The 19,201-nt window shown below is 36.7% G+C and overlaps 3 protein-coding genes across 3 annotated transcripts; 2 read left to right on the forward strand and 1 right to left on the reverse strand.

Annotated features, from left to right (window-relative positions):
* The first annotated feature begins 2,686 nt into the window (after positions 1–2,686).
* LOC109107373 (transmembrane protein 151B) lies at positions 2,687–7,164 on the forward strand. The gene is made up of 2 exons (XM_042711466.1): positions 2,687–2,716; positions 3,822–7,164. Exons 1-2 carry the CDS (start codon positions 2,687–2,689, stop codon positions 5,445–5,447), a joined length of 1,656 nt encoding a protein of 551 aa, XP_042567400.1. The 3' UTR covers positions 5,448–7,164.
* A 3,823-nt stretch (positions 7,165–10,987) lies between these two features.
* tmem179bb (transmembrane protein 179Bb) lies at positions 10,988–13,833 on the reverse strand. The gene is made up of 6 exons (XM_042711468.1): positions 13,828–13,833; positions 13,120–13,239; positions 12,205–12,401; positions 11,920–12,057; positions 11,430–11,508; positions 10,988–11,143 (listed from the first exon to the last, which is right to left on the reverse strand). Exons 1-6 carry the CDS (start codon positions 13,831–13,833, stop codon positions 10,988–10,990), a joined length of 696 nt encoding a protein of 231 aa, XP_042567402.1.
* A 99-nt stretch (positions 13,834–13,932) lies between these two features.
* Positions 13,933–19,196, forward strand: sumf2 (sulfatase modifying factor 2). The gene is given in 11 exon segments (XM_042711469.1): positions 13,933–13,963; positions 14,917–15,054; positions 15,132–15,180; positions 15,182–15,236; positions 15,431–15,475; positions 15,769–15,927; positions 16,030–16,054; positions 16,174–16,257; positions 16,841–16,852; positions 16,855–16,969; positions 18,854–19,196. Coding segments are annotated over 11 exon segments (786 nt in total). The 3' UTR covers positions 18,927–19,196.
* Positions 19,197–19,201: the final 5 nt, after the last annotated feature.

The raw sequence follows: 19,201 nt of genomic DNA on the forward strand, positions 1-19,201 counted from the left end.
TGATTGGCTAATTAGGTTCCTATAGCTTTTTGCCTGTAGTTTTTAAAGGCAGATTGTTCTGTTTGTTATTAAAAAATGACACTTTCAGAAAAACCAATCTGCAAATGGCTTATTTACATGAAGTTGGGCAGAAGAAAATATTTTAAAATTAAAAAATTACATCACCTTAAATATGTGCATTGAAAACTAAGCTTTCTTTGTCCTCAGATTTTCTCACTTTAACTTTTCCCACCTGGCTCACAACATTTATCTTAGATAACTGGAGGTCAGGTCTCAGTGGGTGTCATATTTTCTGGATGGTTATTCATCCAGTGCGTAATTCATTAAAGAAAATCCAATAATTAAAACACACACTTTTCTAACAGCACACACAGTGCCTTGCACGTCTTTAAATGCATTCTTTGACTGTTACAAGCCTTCTCTATATTCTTTCTCTCACTCACACCCTCAGTTGCTGAGTTTACCCCCCATATACTGTTACTGACCGATCGATAGGCTGAGAGACAGTGGGGGATGGGAAGTTTTTGTAATCATTATTGAGTTTTCATAATGTTTGTGCTACATTGTCACTTACAAACATATCAACAATTTTAGCTGCAGCTATTTCTGTTTAGTGACAGCTCTCAGTTTACAATGTCTGTCGTTCAGCTGTTCTCTGCTTCATACAGAGCAGCGTGTCTGCTAGTGAGTCTGGATGCGTTGTTTGTGTTGCTTTGTGGATAAACACATCTCAGTGAGCAGCACTCGCCTGGTCAGATAGAAATAGATGCTGACAAGGCAATTAAGACTAAGAGGGCACTCAGATGTTCCTGTTCTAATTTATGACTTTATCACTTTCTCCTCTGCTATTTACCATTGTTAGTATATTCACAGGCCTCTAACACATAACTAGTCTCTCTCGTGTACTAGCTATGCACTGATTAGTGTGCTCTGTAGCCCAACCATTGATGCATTTCACTCTCAATATCATTTGTTCAGACTGAATATTTTATGAGCCCAGTGTCCTTCATCTCAAAATATTGCACTCACAAATAGAAATGAAAGTAAAGCCTCTAGCAGAGATGGGAATCGTAAAGAATTTCCTCTTAATGATTCCAGTTCTTTAATGATTCTGTGTCCTTGGGCAAATGATGAGATAATGTCAATAAAAAGAACATTAAAAACAAACAATAAAAATATAGATTACACAAACAAAAACTAATAACATTTTTTTAGAGGTGGCATAAATAAAATCCAATAATTTGCCTTAACAACATATTTAACAACAATAGGCTGATGAACAAACAATAAAATATGATAACATTAATTTATTTATATTATCATTTCAAAATTCTCCCAGTAGCCACACTCATTTAACTCTCACAGTAGCTGTAAGCTGCATGTTGTTAATCAATAAAATTAATTGCAGTTTTTCTTTTGGGAATCACACATAAGAGGTGACCCTTTCAAAAGCTACTAACTAATACATTTAAGGTACTGATGTTCTCCGTTTAGGGGTAAAAAAGCAGACAACTACTGTACTTGCTGAAAAGGAATTGTCCCAGTGACAGCTTTGGTACCTTTTTTTTTTTTTTTTGCTAATAAGAGTTTTACCTGAATATGAATGTTTCTTGGTTCCCAACACTATATGCACAACTAGCGAGTAAACTGAGCAAAAACAAACAGCCACTTGCTTTTGCTGTCTTATGCCCTTTCCCAAGACGGCAAATAGTGCATTGACTCATACACACTTGCAGGAAAACACCTACACTTGGGCTTGATTGTATGATCCTGCCCATCAACCAATGCCTCTCACGTAAAAAACATTCAAATGCACGTGATCATATGACTGCAGACATTCTTGGGGCATTTAAATTATTAAACCTATTAAAGTGGCTATGAAATAGAAAGCTAACCTTATCCACTATTTATACATAACTGCAATTTTGTTCTATGCAAGTGTCCTCATCAGCCTCTGAATATCGTTCACATCTCTTAGGAAACATTTCCTTGTGGTACCAACACTAGCTTCTCACCCTCCCACAACTGCACCTCTCTGAGATGCAGTGCAGTGAAAGCATCTAGTGAATAAATAATTAATTTGTGATAATGGTGCATATTTTATTGAAATTTGAAAGAGTAATGATACTTTGTAATCCAAAATTTACAGACATATAAAACTATAGATAAATTAAATATGTATATATGTGTATATATGGGAGTGTTACGTTTATGTAATATGCTGTATTATTACGTTTCATGTTTTAAGTTGCCATTATTAAAAACATGCGTAGATATTAGCTTGTGCACATGGTAAAGCTCACTGCAGGCCCTAATGGATTCTATCCCTACCATCCAAGTTTGCTCTCTTGTCCTTGTAAAAGAAACAATTAAACTCCTGCCAAGAGGAGCCCAGCCTCCATGCCACGCTTGGGCTGCAGCCTGCTTTTACTGCTGCAATTTCTCACAGCAAGGGCATTGCTCGTACTATTAGCTGATTTATGTGTGTAAGTGTCTGTGTGTGTATTAAATAGTGTGTATGTCATGTTGCTAGAGAAGAGACAGCAGGGAAATAGGATAAAGATAGGACAAAAAATAAATAAATTGCAGATTGTGCCATACCATTTTTTTCATGTGTTTCAGAGAAACTGAATGGTTCGTTTTTTTCTCCCTCCTACTAGTTTGGAAACAGTTCATCTTTGCCCATATGGCCACAATACCTCAAGGCGCCACTGGGGTCAGACTAGGCAGTAGAGATCCATATACATTTAGTCTAGATTAAGCACTCAGTGATGCTTAAAAGCTTCTAGACTTCCCCTCCACAGCCACACAGAGTGTTTTAAAAGGAGACATGGTTTGGGTTACGAGCAGCCAGGAAATGTATTCAGCCCTCAGGAGAATGATCTATTACCAAGTTCTCTCTGCTGCATGTCAGATTGGATATAGCAGACTGTGCTTCACCTCAGCTGTGCATGTTGCAATACAAATGCAATATACTAGTTCCCTGAATCATCTAAAACATGGGTTCAAAATGGAGTCTGGGGACCCCCAGGAGGCTGCTAAGGAGTCTTAGGTGGTCTGTAGAATAATATGGTTGAAAATAAATGTGAAAAATGCAGTTAAAATGTAAACGTAATAATACATTATAGGCATTCTGCTTTCTAAAGACTGCTGTGAAATCATGAGTCTAATAGTTATTATATTATTCTATTGGCAGCCCTAGTTGTTTAACAGTAAGAAGGCAAAAAGGTGTGCTTGTCTTTCCTTTCTTGCAACATACAATTTTTTTTTCTTGTACAATGCCAATGATGATTTTAAAAACAAATGTATTTATATGATGTTTAATATTTTTCACACAGTAAAATCCTATTTATGTTTGTTATATAAATATTATTATTATTTTTATTATATTAATTAGATTTTTTTTTTTTTTTTTTTTGCATTGGTAGCGTTTCACAAACCCTATGGCAACAAACAACCAGGGTAGGCCAGGGTGTTACTGCCATACTCTGCCATATAAAATCGCCACCCCTGCACATAAGGGATCATATTTAGGCATACTTGGCATAAAAAAAAGTTTTAAAACACTGATCTACAATGTATCAAAAGTGTTGTATGCATTTCTGTCAGAACTAATTTTTACATTTTCTTTCTTTCCCTCCTGTTCTCCTTTCCCTCCTTTTCACCTTCCCCCCTCTGCTTTTTTTTGGCTTTGACATCTACTCACTCCCATTCTGTCCAATACCCTCCAACCCATCTGTTATTGAACCCTGCTCCATTCAATTTCTAATCCATCTGCACAACCCTATATTTCCCTCTGGTCTCCCTCTTCCCACCTATAGCAGCGTCCTCTAAAGCAGTCCCTGAGTGGCTCACTGTGCAGAGAGTCCCACTGGAAGTGCCTGCTGCTCACCTTGCTCATGTACAGCTGCTTTGGCACGCTAGGCTGGTGCTCCCTATACCGCATCACCGTAATTACTTTTGATGACCAAGCCTACTTCTACAAAGGCAATGCCCGACTCTACCACGACAGCCCGTGTTCCAACGGCTATGTCTATATACCTGTAGCCTTCCTGGCCATGCTGTACATCGTCTACTTGGTGGAGTGCTGGCACTGCTACTCTAAAACAGCTAACCTTGCTAAGGTGGAAATCAGTGAGGTGTATGACAGGATTCAGAGGTTGCAACAAGCCACACCCTGCATCTGGTGGAAGGCCATCAGCTACCATTACGTACGCCGTACCAGACAGGTGACGCGCTACCGAAACGGAGATGCCTATACGACTACACAGGTGTACCATGAACGGGTCAACACACACGCAGCAAGCTCCGAGTTTGATTACTCACGTCTCGGTGTCAAAGACGTTTCAAAAGAGCTGCAGGGCCTATTGGAACATCCTGTCACTCGCTTGCGCTTCACCAAGTGCTTCAGCTTCGCCAGCGCCCGCGCCGAGACCGCCTACCTCACACAGCGAGCACGCTTCTTCGGGGACAATGAGGGTCTGGACGACTACATGGAAGCGCGGGAGGGCATGCACCTTAAAAACGTTGACTTTCGGGAACACATGCTGGCGTTCCCAGACCCATCGCGACCACCCTGGTACACCAGACGCTGGGTCTACTGGCTGGCCTCAGCTTTCCTGCTATCGTGGCCTCTTCGTGTGATTGCCGAGTACCGTACTGCATACGTCCACTACCATGTCGAGAAACTGTTCGGAGAGAACGAGGATGCAAATGACAATGATAATACGGAGACGGGAAATTACTGTACGGGCTTCGAGCATGGCACTGGGGGTCCCACTCTGCGCGTCATATCACGGGTCAACACAGTGGATATGACCGAACTTGAATGGCACATTCGCTGTAACCAGCAGATGGTACCTAGCTACTCCGAGGCCTTGCTTATGGATTTGGATATGAATACAAACACATCCTTATCAGTTGCAATGACTGCACATATGCGACGCAATTCTAGCTACTTCCTTCAGAGCTGCCCCAGGTGCCGGCGCTCAACAAGCAGCTCTTCACTCCCTTCCTGGTTTAGAGGGAACATGGCTGCAGGGACAAACTCATTTCCCATTAGACCTGGCGGTAGGCTTTCCCTTAGTCGCAGCGGTTTCTCTCTCGGCCGGTTGCATACTGCAAGAAGCCGCCATCCCTGCCTGTTTCACTCTAGAAGCATCGGAGGTGGGATGGGCGGCCGTGTGGAAGACGGTGGTGGGGGTTTCCTTGGTCTTGGGTTTAGAGTACCAGATGAGGAGAGGAGGGGTGTGTTAGAGAGTGAGGGGCTAGAAGAGGATGACGTAGAGGAGACAAGCCAGGAACAAGTGGAGGAGAGGGAGAACGGAGAGGCCAGGGAGGATGGCAGAGACAGGCCACCCACTTACCAAGATGCTCTGTACTTTCCCGTATTAATCATTCACGGGGAAGAGAGCTGTCATGGGGGGCATGGCATTGACACAGGTTAAAAGAACCAATATGATGTAAAGAATGATTGAAGTGGCTTTCGAAAAGTAGAGGCAGATTGACATCTGACTGCAAATAGGAGACAAGGGAGACCGAGAAGTCGAGGAAGAGAGGGGAATTTTACCAGAACCAGGATAGAAAAGTTAAAGAGACTGATTTGTGTCTCTGTGTAACACTGAAAAACAACTCTGAATTTGTTCATGAATGCGTTGAATGTTGAAATGAAAATAATATACATCGGTCATGTCATATCCATGTCGACTGACTTGATACAGACTGACCCTAAATATATATATGTAGTACATACCTAGTAGAAAAAACTGATAGGCATGGAACATAAGTGTCCTATATCTTAATGTCCTATTATTGAAATCTCTGGCATATCATGTCCATAACAAACTAAAAGATCAGCGTGTCCTCCTTTTGACCATGGGAGTAATGTACTATACATGAAAAACTTGGTGTCTGCAACCTGCTTTTAACATGGCAAAGCAGTTTTTGCAACTCCACATTAACGTGAAAAAGCCCATGCTGGTGTAGTTTCGTAAATCCATACGTCAACAACATACAAGTAGCTTATGGAAAAAGGGACTGAGATGTGAACTGCATTTACTGAAGTTCTTAATAGACATTAGAAAGAAGCAAGAATCACAATTCAGATTCAATACTAAGGTAGAGCTGAAGAAAACTATATCAAATGGTCCTCAGGGGGAAAAGTAAAAAAACAAAAAAACAATTATATTAATAACAGACCTAATAAAAAGGAATGGTAAAAGAACAGTGAGTGAATGTAGGCTGGTGAATTGTAATCCCTCACTGTTTGACACTGTGCTTTAATCCACTGTCCTGGCTAATGACTTCTTTTAATCTCCTGTTCTTTTTAATTGCCTGGTAGAAGCACAGTGCTTATGACTTCACTTATCTCTGCCTTGGAGGTTTCTTATGTCAACCTCATGTCTGCTGCAGCCAATTGAAAGTAGATTTGTTCAGCAACTCAGTGTATTCCTTTTTATTCTCCTGCATACATCTGTTTTTCTACCATAATGAGAACTTTTCATTGACTTCTATTGTTTTTATACTAAGCTAATGATATTTTCTATCCCCTACCCTTAAACCTAACCCTAACAGAAATTATTTTCATTAACATCATTTAGTATGTTTATAAAACCATTTGCCTTGATTTCAGGTTTTTGGGACATCCATCCATCCATTTGTAGGCCTCCACATTCCTTCCTTCCTAGACTGTTAGAATGTTTAAAAAGTTATTGGATTAAGCTTGTTTCAGTTTAATACAACTATTGTTAATAGATAAAATAGACAACACAAGATACAAAGTAGTGCAGCAATCCACCATCCCATGTAGTCACATCGGTGATTAGAACAGCAAACAAGCATAAAAATATAAGTGTAGTTCAGTAAAAGCACAAAGTGTCACCTACTTTACGAACAGTGTAGGGATGGAGTTAAAATAAGCAGTCCTTGGAAACACTGAAGAAACGAATGTATAAACACAACCTTGCACATGGAGAGGACATTAATAAAAAAAGGTTAAGTCCAAAGCACACACCAAGAGCATCCCTCTATTGTTTGTAGGATTTTTACTAATCAAGTTATTGCTATACCTTCAACAAGCACTAGCATATCTTTCAGCAATGAGGAATTGATTACAGTGGCCATGATTCTGATGCTCTTATTAATAAAGTCAAACCATTAACAATGTGTTCATTGAGTGCTTTATTATTATCATTTTTTACTTATGTAACTTGCATGTACAGATGAACAACACAGAAGATGATATATTAAAATATGTCCTTAATCATCACAACAAGCAGTGTGTGTAATATTAACTCACATTGTCATAGCACAGTGTTCAGATGTTTAATAGAGTTTTGATAGAACCTGAAAGTCAGATGCATCATTTGACTTTGAATGATCCATTAGTATTAATTAATAATGCTGTGAAATTCTGGATTTAGTCTCAGTAACTCTAAGCTAATGACTTGAGTTGTTTTTAGGGTTGGATCAATGCAGATTTGGCAAACACCTCCACTCTTGTTGGAGATGTGGTCAACAGTTTTTGATGAACAGTGAAATTGATATATATTCTGTGATATCATAATTGAATCCATAAAAAGTTTGCACTTCTTAAACATACGCTTTGAATTTCTGAGCAAATATCATGTTTATCATGTAAAGTATTGCTTAATGTGTGGTCAGGCAGTGATCTCACCACGTGCTACACTTCTCAGGCTCAAATCACTTTATGTTTGACCAATGGCTCCACCTAGTGATGGTTTTCCACAATATAACCTTGGGAAGTTTTAAGTGTTATTATGAGGTAAAGTACAAAATGGTGTAAAGCCAAATATAGGTCTAAATGAAATTATAATTTATTGTAAACTTACTGCTTAACTGCATGGAATGTCAGGAATCTTGCAGGGAATTACTTTGCAAGCAAGGCATGTCGTCTTCCGTCCTCTCCCTCCCTCTGTTCATAATCTGTGTTTGAAGGACAGGGCAGCACTTGCCTCATTGCTGCTGACAAATAATAGAGGAAGTCAGTGACTGAGTGCTGCATTAAAGGACACAAACCAGACCTGGTAAGTCAAACATCTAAACTATGCATTCAACAAATATTCAAACCTTTCCAGAGCAGAATGACATTATTAAATTATGGATTGAAATTTTAAATATGTACATGGCAGGATGGCTCTATTAATGCCTGATTCAGGAAAATCTAATTCTAATACAATGGAATCTTCTTGCTAATAGTGTTAAGTCATTAATTTCCAATTAACTGCATTCCACTGCCATTGGTAGTTTTCACAATACAGTGGTTGCTTTGTTTAACTGATTTCATTGTTGAATAAGTCTTATATAAGTTATAAGAGAAGTGAAGTAACAGTGGTGCTGTGATAAGCTTTTCGCTAAGCAGCTTGTTACCTCCCTTGAGCCTGATGATTCAGACTAGTGCTGCCATCAGAGATTTAGGTCACAGAGACGGCAAAGCATGTTGTAGTTACAATGATGTGAACCACCTATTCAGATACCCATTTCCTTACAAATAATGTGGATTAAAATTAAAAAAAACTAAACCACTTAAAAAAAAAGAAAAACGTTTTATGCAGTTATGCCAAACTTTTTACTCCTGCAGTATTTCTTAGTGTACATACTTTGTTCAAACCGAGCATCAGAATGGGGAGTGTGCCTGTGGCCACTTCATTAGGTATCCAACTAACACAAATATATAATCAGCCAGTCACATAGCAGCAACTCTGGATCAAAACAATCTGCTGAAGTTCAAACCGAGCATCAGAATGGGGAAGAAAAGTGATTTAAGTGACTTTGAACTTGAACTTTGCATGGTTGTTGGTGTCGGATGGGGTGGTCTGAGTATTTCAGAAACTGATGATCTACTGGGATTTTCAAACACAACCATCTCTAGAGTTTACAGAGAATGGTCTGAAAAAGAGAAAATATCCAGTGAGTGGCAAAAATGCCTTGCTGATGCCAGAAGTTGGGGAGAATGGATCCATCCTGCCTTGTATCAATGCTTCAGGCTGCTGCTGGTGGTGTAATGGTGTGGGAGATATTTTCTTGGCACACTTTGGGCCTCTTAGTACCAACTGAGCATTGTTTAAATGCCACCGAATATTGTTGATGACCATGTTCATCAAGTTATAACCACAGTGTACCCATCTTGTGACAGCTACTTTCAGCAGGATAACATGCCATGTCACAAATCTCAAATCACCGCAAAGTGATTTTTTTTTTTTTTATCATGCCAAAGAGTCATGTGGCTACCTCAGTCACCAGATCTCAGGAGCACCATTGGGATGTGGTGGAGATTTGCGTTATGGATGTGCAGCTGACAAATCTGCAGCAACTGTCTGATGCCGTCATGTCAATATGGAACAAAATGAGGAATGTTTCTAGCACCTTGTTGAATCTATGCCACAATGAATTAAGGCAGACCTGAAGGCTAAAAGGGGTCCAACCCAGTACCATAACAAAGTGCCCGGTGTGTGTGTGTGTGTATTAAATTTGAGTTGAAAAATACAGTTCATCGAACATGTTGACCTTTTGTGATGTGTGACACATGACAGAGCACGTTGTCACAATAGAGCCCACCATTAAAAAGCCTATATTAAACAGTAAAACATTTATAAAACACATATTAATGGCATTTAAAACATGGGACATATTAAATACATTTGTCCTGTGGGCATAGTTCAACCTTTCAGCTTCAAACTGCCTTGATTATGTAGCTGTTTTATTGTGTTCTCTTGTTCACCCAACAGTCATATCAAAATATGGTATTCACAAAAAATGATGTTATTTACATTAATAATTCACAAAATAATGAATTAACAAAAATATTAATGTTATAATTTACAAGGGTTTTGAAATGGTTGTTTGAAAGTTAATGTAAAAAAAAAACATGACTTGACTCCAAATAGTTATTAAAATATACAGTAGTCCTATATAAACACTTTCAATATTAATGTCCATTATAACATTCTAACTGATTGACGGTTGATTTTTATTTCTCACTCCACAATCCAGCTGGACTTGGTGTGGAGCAGCTGTGAAGAGAAGAACAACAAAATGTCGAAGGACCAGTTGGACTCAGTGGTGAGCCACGCGGAGGGCTTGCTCTCATTGGCCGTTCAGCTGCACACGCAGTGTCAGGAAGAGAGCGCGCAGATGGCCGCTCTCACCGAGCAGCTGAGAGAGGAGAGCCAGAGTCTCCTCAGCCAAAGCGACATGCTTCAACAGGACATGGCTGAGATGGGCAAAGCACTGGAAACTCTGATGGACACTAAGGTGGCCTTTGAAGCCAAAGAGAGACAGGCTCGCAAACTAAGTAAGCAGCTCTGAAACACAGTGGGGGGAAATAGCTTACAACTTAAATTCAATGAAATTGGCATTGACAAAAAATAGTGGTCTTCTAGTTCACATCATTAAATGTGATGTGGAATTTCTTTCTTTCTTTTTTTTTTAATTATTATTAAAATCTAATCCTGAAACAACAACAATCACTCAACCAATAGTGTGAGTTAGGGGCGGGACTATCTGTTTGCTCAACCAATGGCTGATCGGGGGAGTGTTTGGCAAACCTTTATGAAAACCATCATGATTTCTTCTGGTATTGGGGCAGAATTTACACACTTCAACTTTAAATGTTAGATTTGTACCATCAGTTATTGGCGTAGTTTTCTTTTAATCCTCTAAACAATCCACAGCACACATTTGTAAAGAATTATATTAGCCTTTATGAATTTATCCTGGTGTATTTTTCTGTACGTCCAAAGACATGGTCTAAGACATGATTATTATCTCTCTCAACATTTTTTAAAACTCTGTGTATATTATTGTAGCTATCATACATCAAAAAACTGTTTATGTGAATAATTAAAAATTCAAATGTTGCAATGAAAATATTATTACTATTAGGTATTTCATAAATGCTTGTGGTCCCATCTAAGTGTATACACTAAACACTGCATGATAGGCTCATGTAATAGTGGCCTCTGACGATTTATCTCTGGCGGGATGGGCGATGGAGGAAGGGCTCTGTCTCAGCACGGCTCCACTCATCATCACCCCAAACCTTCAACCTTGAGCTCTGGCGCCTCTGTATGACCACCACGGCCGTTATTAACACCCAGAAGAAGAAGCTTACCCACATAGACCTCTGTGGACGAGAGAAACAGAAAGGGTGAGTGCTCAAGAAACAGAACAGATTTATTTCTACTGTATTTATTAATACAAAGAAAAATATTGCATATTGTGGAGACAGTATCATGCAAAAGCTTTCAGTTGCAGGGCCTTTGCAGAAACACTCTATTTGCAATTATTAAATTATTTGTTAATGTGGGTTAATGAGATAAGGTTCTTTTTAACGGCTCGTGTGTTCTAAGATAGCAACCACTGTGAGAGATTGATGATCTTTTGAAGAATAACCAAACCAAAATACTAACCTCAGTACTGTACAGTCCTGTGTAGAACTGATTTCCAGTGTATGGATGGGCCCATGTTTTATTCTCTGCATCTTCACAACTAAAACAAAAACATTTCCAGCAGTGCATTTTTAACTTTGTACCCATAAACTAAAATGAAAATGTTAAAAAAAAAAAATAAGGAAGGAAAAAAATATTATAAAAAAAAAAAAAACTTTTGTGATGGAAAAAATATTTCAAAGCTTTTGTGAGAAAACTGAGTTTTATGAGGAACAAAACACTTTTGTAAGAGGACGTTAAAGTGGTACTAAAAAGCATAAAAGTACTGAAATATTTTCACTTTCTTTTAGAGGCTCTACTTTTGAAACCACAGCAACTGGGAACTATGAGACACTCTGTTTATTCTGTAATCTCTCATCTGCTATACTTCTGTAGAGAATATGGTTCTTAAAATGTGCACCAAAATCACAGATGCAGAATCCCATAAACAAAAGAAAGCAGATAAAATCACCTGGTAATAGAAGGAGTGTTGTGAAGGACAGAGAAACACAGGCTGTCCCGACCGATCTTGAGAATACATCCTGATACCAAGAGAAAAAACAGAAGAAGACCACAGACTCCCAGAGAAGTGTTGAGAGAAACAGTCCCCCTGCATACACATGCAGGACAAAAACAAAATTGTTAATTTGACTGTTAAGACAAACATCCAAAAAAAAAATAAAAAGGAATGTGAAACATCTAAAAAAAAAAATGAAAATGCACATCTGAATGTCAACAGAAAAGTCAATACATTCACCTTCTCACATCCTCATCTACACAGCTGGCATAGATCCAGTAAAGAATAAGGGAAAAACAGTAAATAGCCATGCACACAGCGATGGCTGACACGAAATAGCAGACTGAAGGAGAACTAGAGCCTTCCACGGTCAAACCCTGGCCAGATGCATTATAATAAACACTTCCATAGAGGATGCACCGTCCATCAAAGTGGCCCTAAAAACAAAATAAACAAAAATCATCCATATTTGCATATGGTAAATATAAGGAGAAATAACAGCAAGGGACATCTAGGGGTCGTTTTCTTACTCTTTCACACATGAGGAAGATTTCTATTTCTCTGTGACAAGCAGAGATATAAGGAAAGTGCTGCTAAGTGCTATTGTCCCTGTATCATATGACTCTAATAAGCCATAATATGGTGCGAGAGGCCGGCTGATCACATGGTGATTAAATTTTAGAGCTCAAGAGGGTCTGACCTGGGATCAGCAACATAACATTGTATTTTTTTATTGCACATTATTTTTTTTTTATTTTACACATATTTAAAAATAATTATGAATAACAACAGATTTAGCCTATCATTGAAAATTATTTGACAATCAGTCTCCCCCCAAAAAGTAAAAAATAATCCGACCACTTCAATAAACATACTAACATGCTGTATGATCACACATTATGTTACATGTTAACATCAAACTGATTGGTGTATAACCTAATGATTCATGTCCCATAAATATGCACACAAACTTTTGCCACAATCATCTTGAAACTTAAAACTCTGAACTAAGTTCAGAGACAAACTTATAAAATATCACATTTCTCTAGAGGCATTATTATGCTTTTAGTTTTGTTAACAATAAATCATTTTACAATTTCACTGCTCACAAAATATCAATGATCAGACATTGTAGAGATGATTAATTAGTATTACCTGAGTGAGTGTCATCCAGGCAGCAGCTATCACACCACAAATGAAACACCCAGCATAAAGGACAAGAACAAAAACTAACAGACACAATAATCCCAACACCAAAATCATCTCATCTTCAAACTCTCACGGAGTCAGACATCCAAATCACTCACTCACCTCACAACAAAACTGCTGTGCTGTGAGCTTTGTTGATCCTCACAACAATGTTGCTTTTCAGAATAATTTATGACAATAGGGCAAGAGAATTGCACAGCATTGTTATTAGGTATAATAAAAGACTGCATTCAGGTCAAGCCAGAAAAAAATTTCAGCCAGACTAAAACATATGCAATGCATCTATAAATCATCATTTACTCATCTTTTTCTAAATATCAGATATATCAATATCTGCTTATGACAGGCCAGTTGTTGATATGATAGGAAAGCATTAAACAGGCATAAATATATGATCTTAAATATTGTCAACAGTTGTAACATAGATAAAAAAGATTCACAAATAGAATGATAAAATAATACAAAAACATAAGCTGCATGTCCATGTCTGTGACCATCTTTACACTACTGATAGTAACAGAAGATTTGCTGTTTATTAAATTAAGTTAGGCTACTTAATAGCTGAAAAGTGGGCTGTGACAAGCAGCAGTGAAAACAACTCATAGTGCACTAGACTTAAAGAGATAGTTCAAAATTAAAAAATCTTTTACTCACCTTCATGTTGTTCATAATCTTTATGAATTTCATTCTTTGGAAAACAAAAGAAGATATTTTGAAGATGTGGATGTGGATGTGGATAACCAAAAAGTTTGGTCCCCAATGACTTCCATTGTGCTTCTTCTCCATACAGGTAAATAGGGACTCTTTGGTTGTCTTTTTTGTGTTCAGCGTAAGAAATAAATTCATACAGGTTTGAAACAACTTGAGAGTCCCTTTAATTTGCCCTTCTCCAAACCAATAGATGGCAATAAATATTTTTCAACACGCCTCGTTGACACGTAGAGGGAAACTGAATGACTGGACTTTGCAGTGTTATTGTTGACCGTATTCATGTTTTAATATACAGTTGAATGTGATTATTGTGTTTATAGTTTGATAAATCAGACCCTGGACAAGAACCCGTCCACCACATCTTTTTATATTTGTCACAATGATCTCTTGGGAGACCTTATACCTCGTATTATTATGCATAAAGTCCCCCCCCCCCACCAAACAAAAATCACTATTCCATTACTTTCTTTTAAAAACATAATATTAACAACATATCTGCCAATATGCCAAAAACCCTAATCTCAATAAAAAAAATAAAAAAAATTGTCATAACCCACCACTGTCATTTCACTGTGAATAAATTACTTATTACTTGCATAACCTGATGCTCAATAAAAAAAATATTCTGTTCACAAGAGGTATTTACCTAGAATTTTCTTATTTTCTTCACACATCACGTGTCATATTTCATCTCCAGTTCTTCCCCGACAATGCTGTCTCTGGTAAACAAGTAGAAACTTTTGAAGAAACTTAAATATGGGAAACCTTTTGGTGGTGATGACGCCACAACTTAAGTGCGTATATGTGTAAATATAAGCATGGTAAAAAGTTTACAATAATGTTTGTTGAAAGAAAATTATTAACATCTGTTAGTTTCAATGAAAATTAAACTCTTGGGACATAAAGGTTGAAGAAACACAAAAACCACATACTCTAATTAAAAACTTTCTAAAACATAAATAAAAACCCTAATCTGAACATTATCAGAAAGCATAAATTCCTGGTAAGATAAATAACAATTTGTTTCTGTAGTTGATGAGATGGTGTTTATTCCTGGTGGAAACATGATGATGGGAACTAGTGCTGCTGCTGATGGGAGAGATGGGGAATCTCCAACACGAGCTGTGACATTTAAAATATATTAAGACAAATATCCTGTCAACAACTCTGAAAATATGAGCTCAAAACCTACTGTCATCCTAATGCTTGTGTATCTACTTACTAGCCTGACACAGCTGCTTCTGTTTATTCCAGGGAATTTGTCAGACAGCAGAAATATAAAACAGAAGCTGAAAAGGTTCCAGGATTTTGTGTCAGATGAACTGAAAAGTAAGATCACTCAGAAAATTGAGGCATGAACCCAAAGCAGGAATATAAAGAAACAAAATCTACTGGTCAGTTTGGTCCTAAATTGAATGTCTGTTACTTGTGTCTGGTTTTCAGAGTGTTAAAGGGTAATTTACATTAATCTAAACATTGTCTTTTATACTAGATTTTCTCTTCAACCCTTTGTCCTCTTGAAAATGTAGCATTTCTTCTTTCCTAGTCGGCTCCTTGGTGGTTACCAGTCGAGAAAGTGTTCTGGAGACAGGTGACATAGTTAACACTTTATGTATGATTAATTCTTTAAAATTTTATGAAGTTTTATGTCTTTAATATATATAATATATTTAATATATAATATATACATAATTTATTGCAATATACATGTTAAAATTGTTATATATTGAATTAATTAATAAGTCACATTATTTATTTTTACTGTATGAATGTCTTTTATTTCTTTATACATTTTAAAATTATCATATATTTAATTAATAAGTCACATTATTTATTTTTACTGTATGAATGTCTGGGGTCTCTGGTTTTGATGTGTGCAGCCAGCAGGACAGACTGGAATCCCCTGTGGTGCAGGTCAGCTGGAATGATGCCCAAACTTACTGTCAGTGGAAGCAGAAAAGGCTGCCAACTGAGGAAGAGTGGGAAATGGCTGCATGCGGAGGTTTAGGAGGCAAGCCAAATAAGCCTTATGCCTCCCAGCACATAAAAACTGCTGTCTTATTTTTGCCATGCAGTATTGTCCACCTGTTTTCTTCATTTTATGTAGCCATCACAGCCAGCACATTTTTGTATTTCAGGCAGGACTTGCTGAACTGGACTAACCTGTGGCAGTTCAGTTGGGGTATATTCTTGTCCATAGCAGGTGGGACAAATGTATATTTTCCTTTAAGATGGTAAGTTCTTTAGCTGTTGGTAAATTGGTTCTTTTACTCTTTGTTCTTTGTACAAAGGGCCCATTTCCAGATGGGGACGCGCAGAAGATGGTTATCATGGTAGCTCCTGTGACTGCCTGTCCTCCACAGAATAACTATGGTAATGTAGTAAATAAAGTATGGTATCACACACTGCACTGATGTTGTGTCACATTTTATCAACAACATCATTCATAATTCATAGACAGGGATAAAGCTTTTTTTTTATGCTCACCAAGGTTACGTTTATTTGATCAAAAGTACAGTACAACAAAAATATTGTGAAATATTATTGCAATTTCATTTTTTTTTTTTTTTTAATTTCAATAGATTTTAAATGTTGTTTATTTCAGTGATGGCAAAGCTGAATTTTCAGCAGCCATTGCTTCAGTCTTCTGGGTCACATGATCCTTAAGAAATTAATCTGATTTGGTGCTCAAGAAACATTTCTTATTATCAATGTGATACATTTTTTTCAGGATTATGTAATGAATAAAAAGTTCAAAACAACAGCATTAATTTGAAATAAAAATCTTTTGCAGCATTATAAATGTCTTTACTATAACTCTTGATTACTTTGAATAAAAGTGATTAATTTCCTTTAAAAGAAAAGTCTTACTGACCCTAAACTTTTGAGCGGTAGTGTAACTCTCTTATTATTGTTCTAAACTTGGAGTTTAGAATAATATCCCACCTTGTTCCAGGACTATATGACATGCTGGTAATGTGTGGGAGTGGGCCTCCTCACGGTTTCCTGGTGCTCAGACTGGCGGAGCATCCTGGATTGACACAGCCGATGGCTCAGCCAATCCCAGAGCTCGTGTCACCACTAGGTCAGTCATGCTCCATCCTGCTACATTAATATTAGTGTTTTTATATTCTATCATGCAGGATGGGAAATATTCCCTCTAATTTTTTTTTCTTGCTGAGCAAAACCTTTTCTCTATTGGGCGGACATTTCGGCCACCTGTGCAAAAAAACATTGTTTATACCAGACCTGTACAGCGCAACAAAAAAAGTGTGTAACTTTTAACTTTAATGTGCTATTTGTATTTGATTTGACCCATGACTAAATGATGTACATTTTTAGATTACTGATAAAACTTACTGATTATTATTTCACAAAATAATACTGTGAAATATTATGCAATTTAAAATAAAAGTTTTCTATTTTAATATACTTTAAAATATAATTTATTCCTATGAAGCAAAGCAATTTTCAGCATCATTACTCCAGTCCAAAGTGTCACATGATCCTTCAGAAATCATTCTAATATGCTGATTTATTATCAGTGCTGGAAACTGTTGTGCTGCTTAATATTTTTTGGGGACTTGTGATTTTTTTGCTGGGATTCTTTGATAAATAAAAAGTTAAAAAGGACAGTGTTTATTCAAAATAGAAATTTTGTGTAACGATATACACTACTAAAAAGTTTGTGGTCAGTAATTTTTTTCTTTTTTTAAAGAAATTAATACTTTTATTCAGCAAGAATGTGTTAAATGGATAAAAAGTGATAATAAAGAAATTTTTTTTTAGAAAAGATTTCTATTTTGAATAAATGCTGTTCTTTTTAACTTTTTATTAATCTAAGAATCAAAGAAAAAAGTATCACATGTTCCAAAAATAAAAATAAAAATATAAAATAAGTAAAAATATTAAGCATTACAACAGATTCAACACTGACAGTAAATCAGCATATTTGAATGATTTCTGAAGGATAATATGACACTGAAGGCTGGAGTAATGATGCTGAAAATTCAGCTTTGCTCCTCGGGAATAAATTATATTTTAAAGTATATTAAAACTGGAAACCAATATTAGAAATTGCAATAATGTTTCACAATATTACTGTTTTTTTCTTCTATAATTTTCTATAAAATAAATACATCCTTGATGAGCAGAGACTCCATTAAAAAAACAAGGTCAATTATTTATTAGGTTTATAATATATGGCCTAACATAATATAATCCAAAACAAACTGAAGCATTTAAACTGATAGAATAGAATAGAATAGAATAGAATAGAATAGAATAGAATAGAATAGAAAACTGAAGCAAGCATTTAAAACTCATAGAATAGAATACAATAGAATAGAAACTGAAGCATTTAAACTGATAGAATAGAATAGAAACTGAAGCATTTAAACTGATAGAATAGAATACATAGAATAGAAACTGAAGCATTTTGATAGAATAGAATAGAAACTGAAGCATTTAAACTGAGATCTGTAAGTTAAATATAAAAAAAAAAAAAAACGTGAACGTCAATTCTTCTATAGCTATGTAAACTACACATGTGTGTGACTGTAAATGTCTCTGAGTTTTGTTACCGTTCTGTGCCCATCATCCGCTATTTCCAGCATTAATCAAGCCGCTCTTCTTTAATACATGATGACGTTTTTATTTCACGTCATTCGCGTTTGCGTCGGCGCACGATTTGAGCTATTTCGTACGCAACCATTAAAATATTCGGGTTTCTACAGCGACTCATTTTGCCGCACATTCCTTTTCTATGAAAAACTAACCACATTCACCGGTTCTAACTCTATCGTGATATCAACTCTGTAGCGGTTTATCCGAGCATTGCAATTCCTTCGCTTTCAAAAACTGAATCTCCAACCCAAAACAGTTTATGAGAATATGATAAATAAGAACTTGTGTTTTTATGTTCTCACATGCAGGATGGGAAACACACCAGATTCGGCCTCTGATAAAGGATGGGAAATATACCAGATTCAGCCTCCGATAACCTGAGCTCAAATGCAAAACAGAAAAGAACTGAGCTTTAAGAGCTAAATATTCAAGACTAGTTGATTGCAGTGGTGCATAATGGTACTGATATTAGATTTCCCCTGTGGAGACAAACTTTTGTAATTCAGTGTTACATCTGCCTTTTTACACAAAATACTGTGAAATAAATGTGTTTTAGCCTTTCTTTATGGTCATTAAAATTATTTGGTTAAAAAATTTAAATTGCATCATATATTCAAAATAGAATAAAAATGTATTGGATAATATTGGATTAAATAATTGTACACATATTAAATAGTTCAGGTCTCAATTG

This window comes from Cyprinus carpio, chromosome A21, assembly GCF_018340385.1.
Source record: "Cyprinus carpio isolate SPL01 chromosome A21, ASM1834038v1, whole genome shotgun sequence".
Lineage (NCBI taxonomy): Eukaryota > Metazoa > Chordata > Actinopteri > Cypriniformes > Cyprinidae > Cyprinus > Cyprinus carpio.

Bases quoted from the DNA above. Each gene is read 5' to 3' on its own strand.
- LOC109107373 (XM_042711466.1), top strand. From the start codon at position 2,687: ATGGCCACAATACCTCAAGGCGCCACTGGG. The intron at 2,717-3,821 runs GTCAGACTAGGC...TCCCACCTATAG, and splicing joins TACCTCAAGGCGCCACTGGG to CAGCGTCCTCTAAAGCAGTC.
- tmem179bb (XM_042711468.1), bottom strand. The intron at 11,509-11,919 runs GTGATTTTATCT...TTTTTGTTTTAG, and splicing joins AACACTCCTTCTATTACCAG to TTGTGAAGATGCAGAGAATA. The intron at 11,144-11,429 runs GTTAGTATTTTG...TCTCGTCCACAG, and splicing joins CAGGACTGTACAGTACTGAG to AGGTCTATGTGGGTAAGCTT.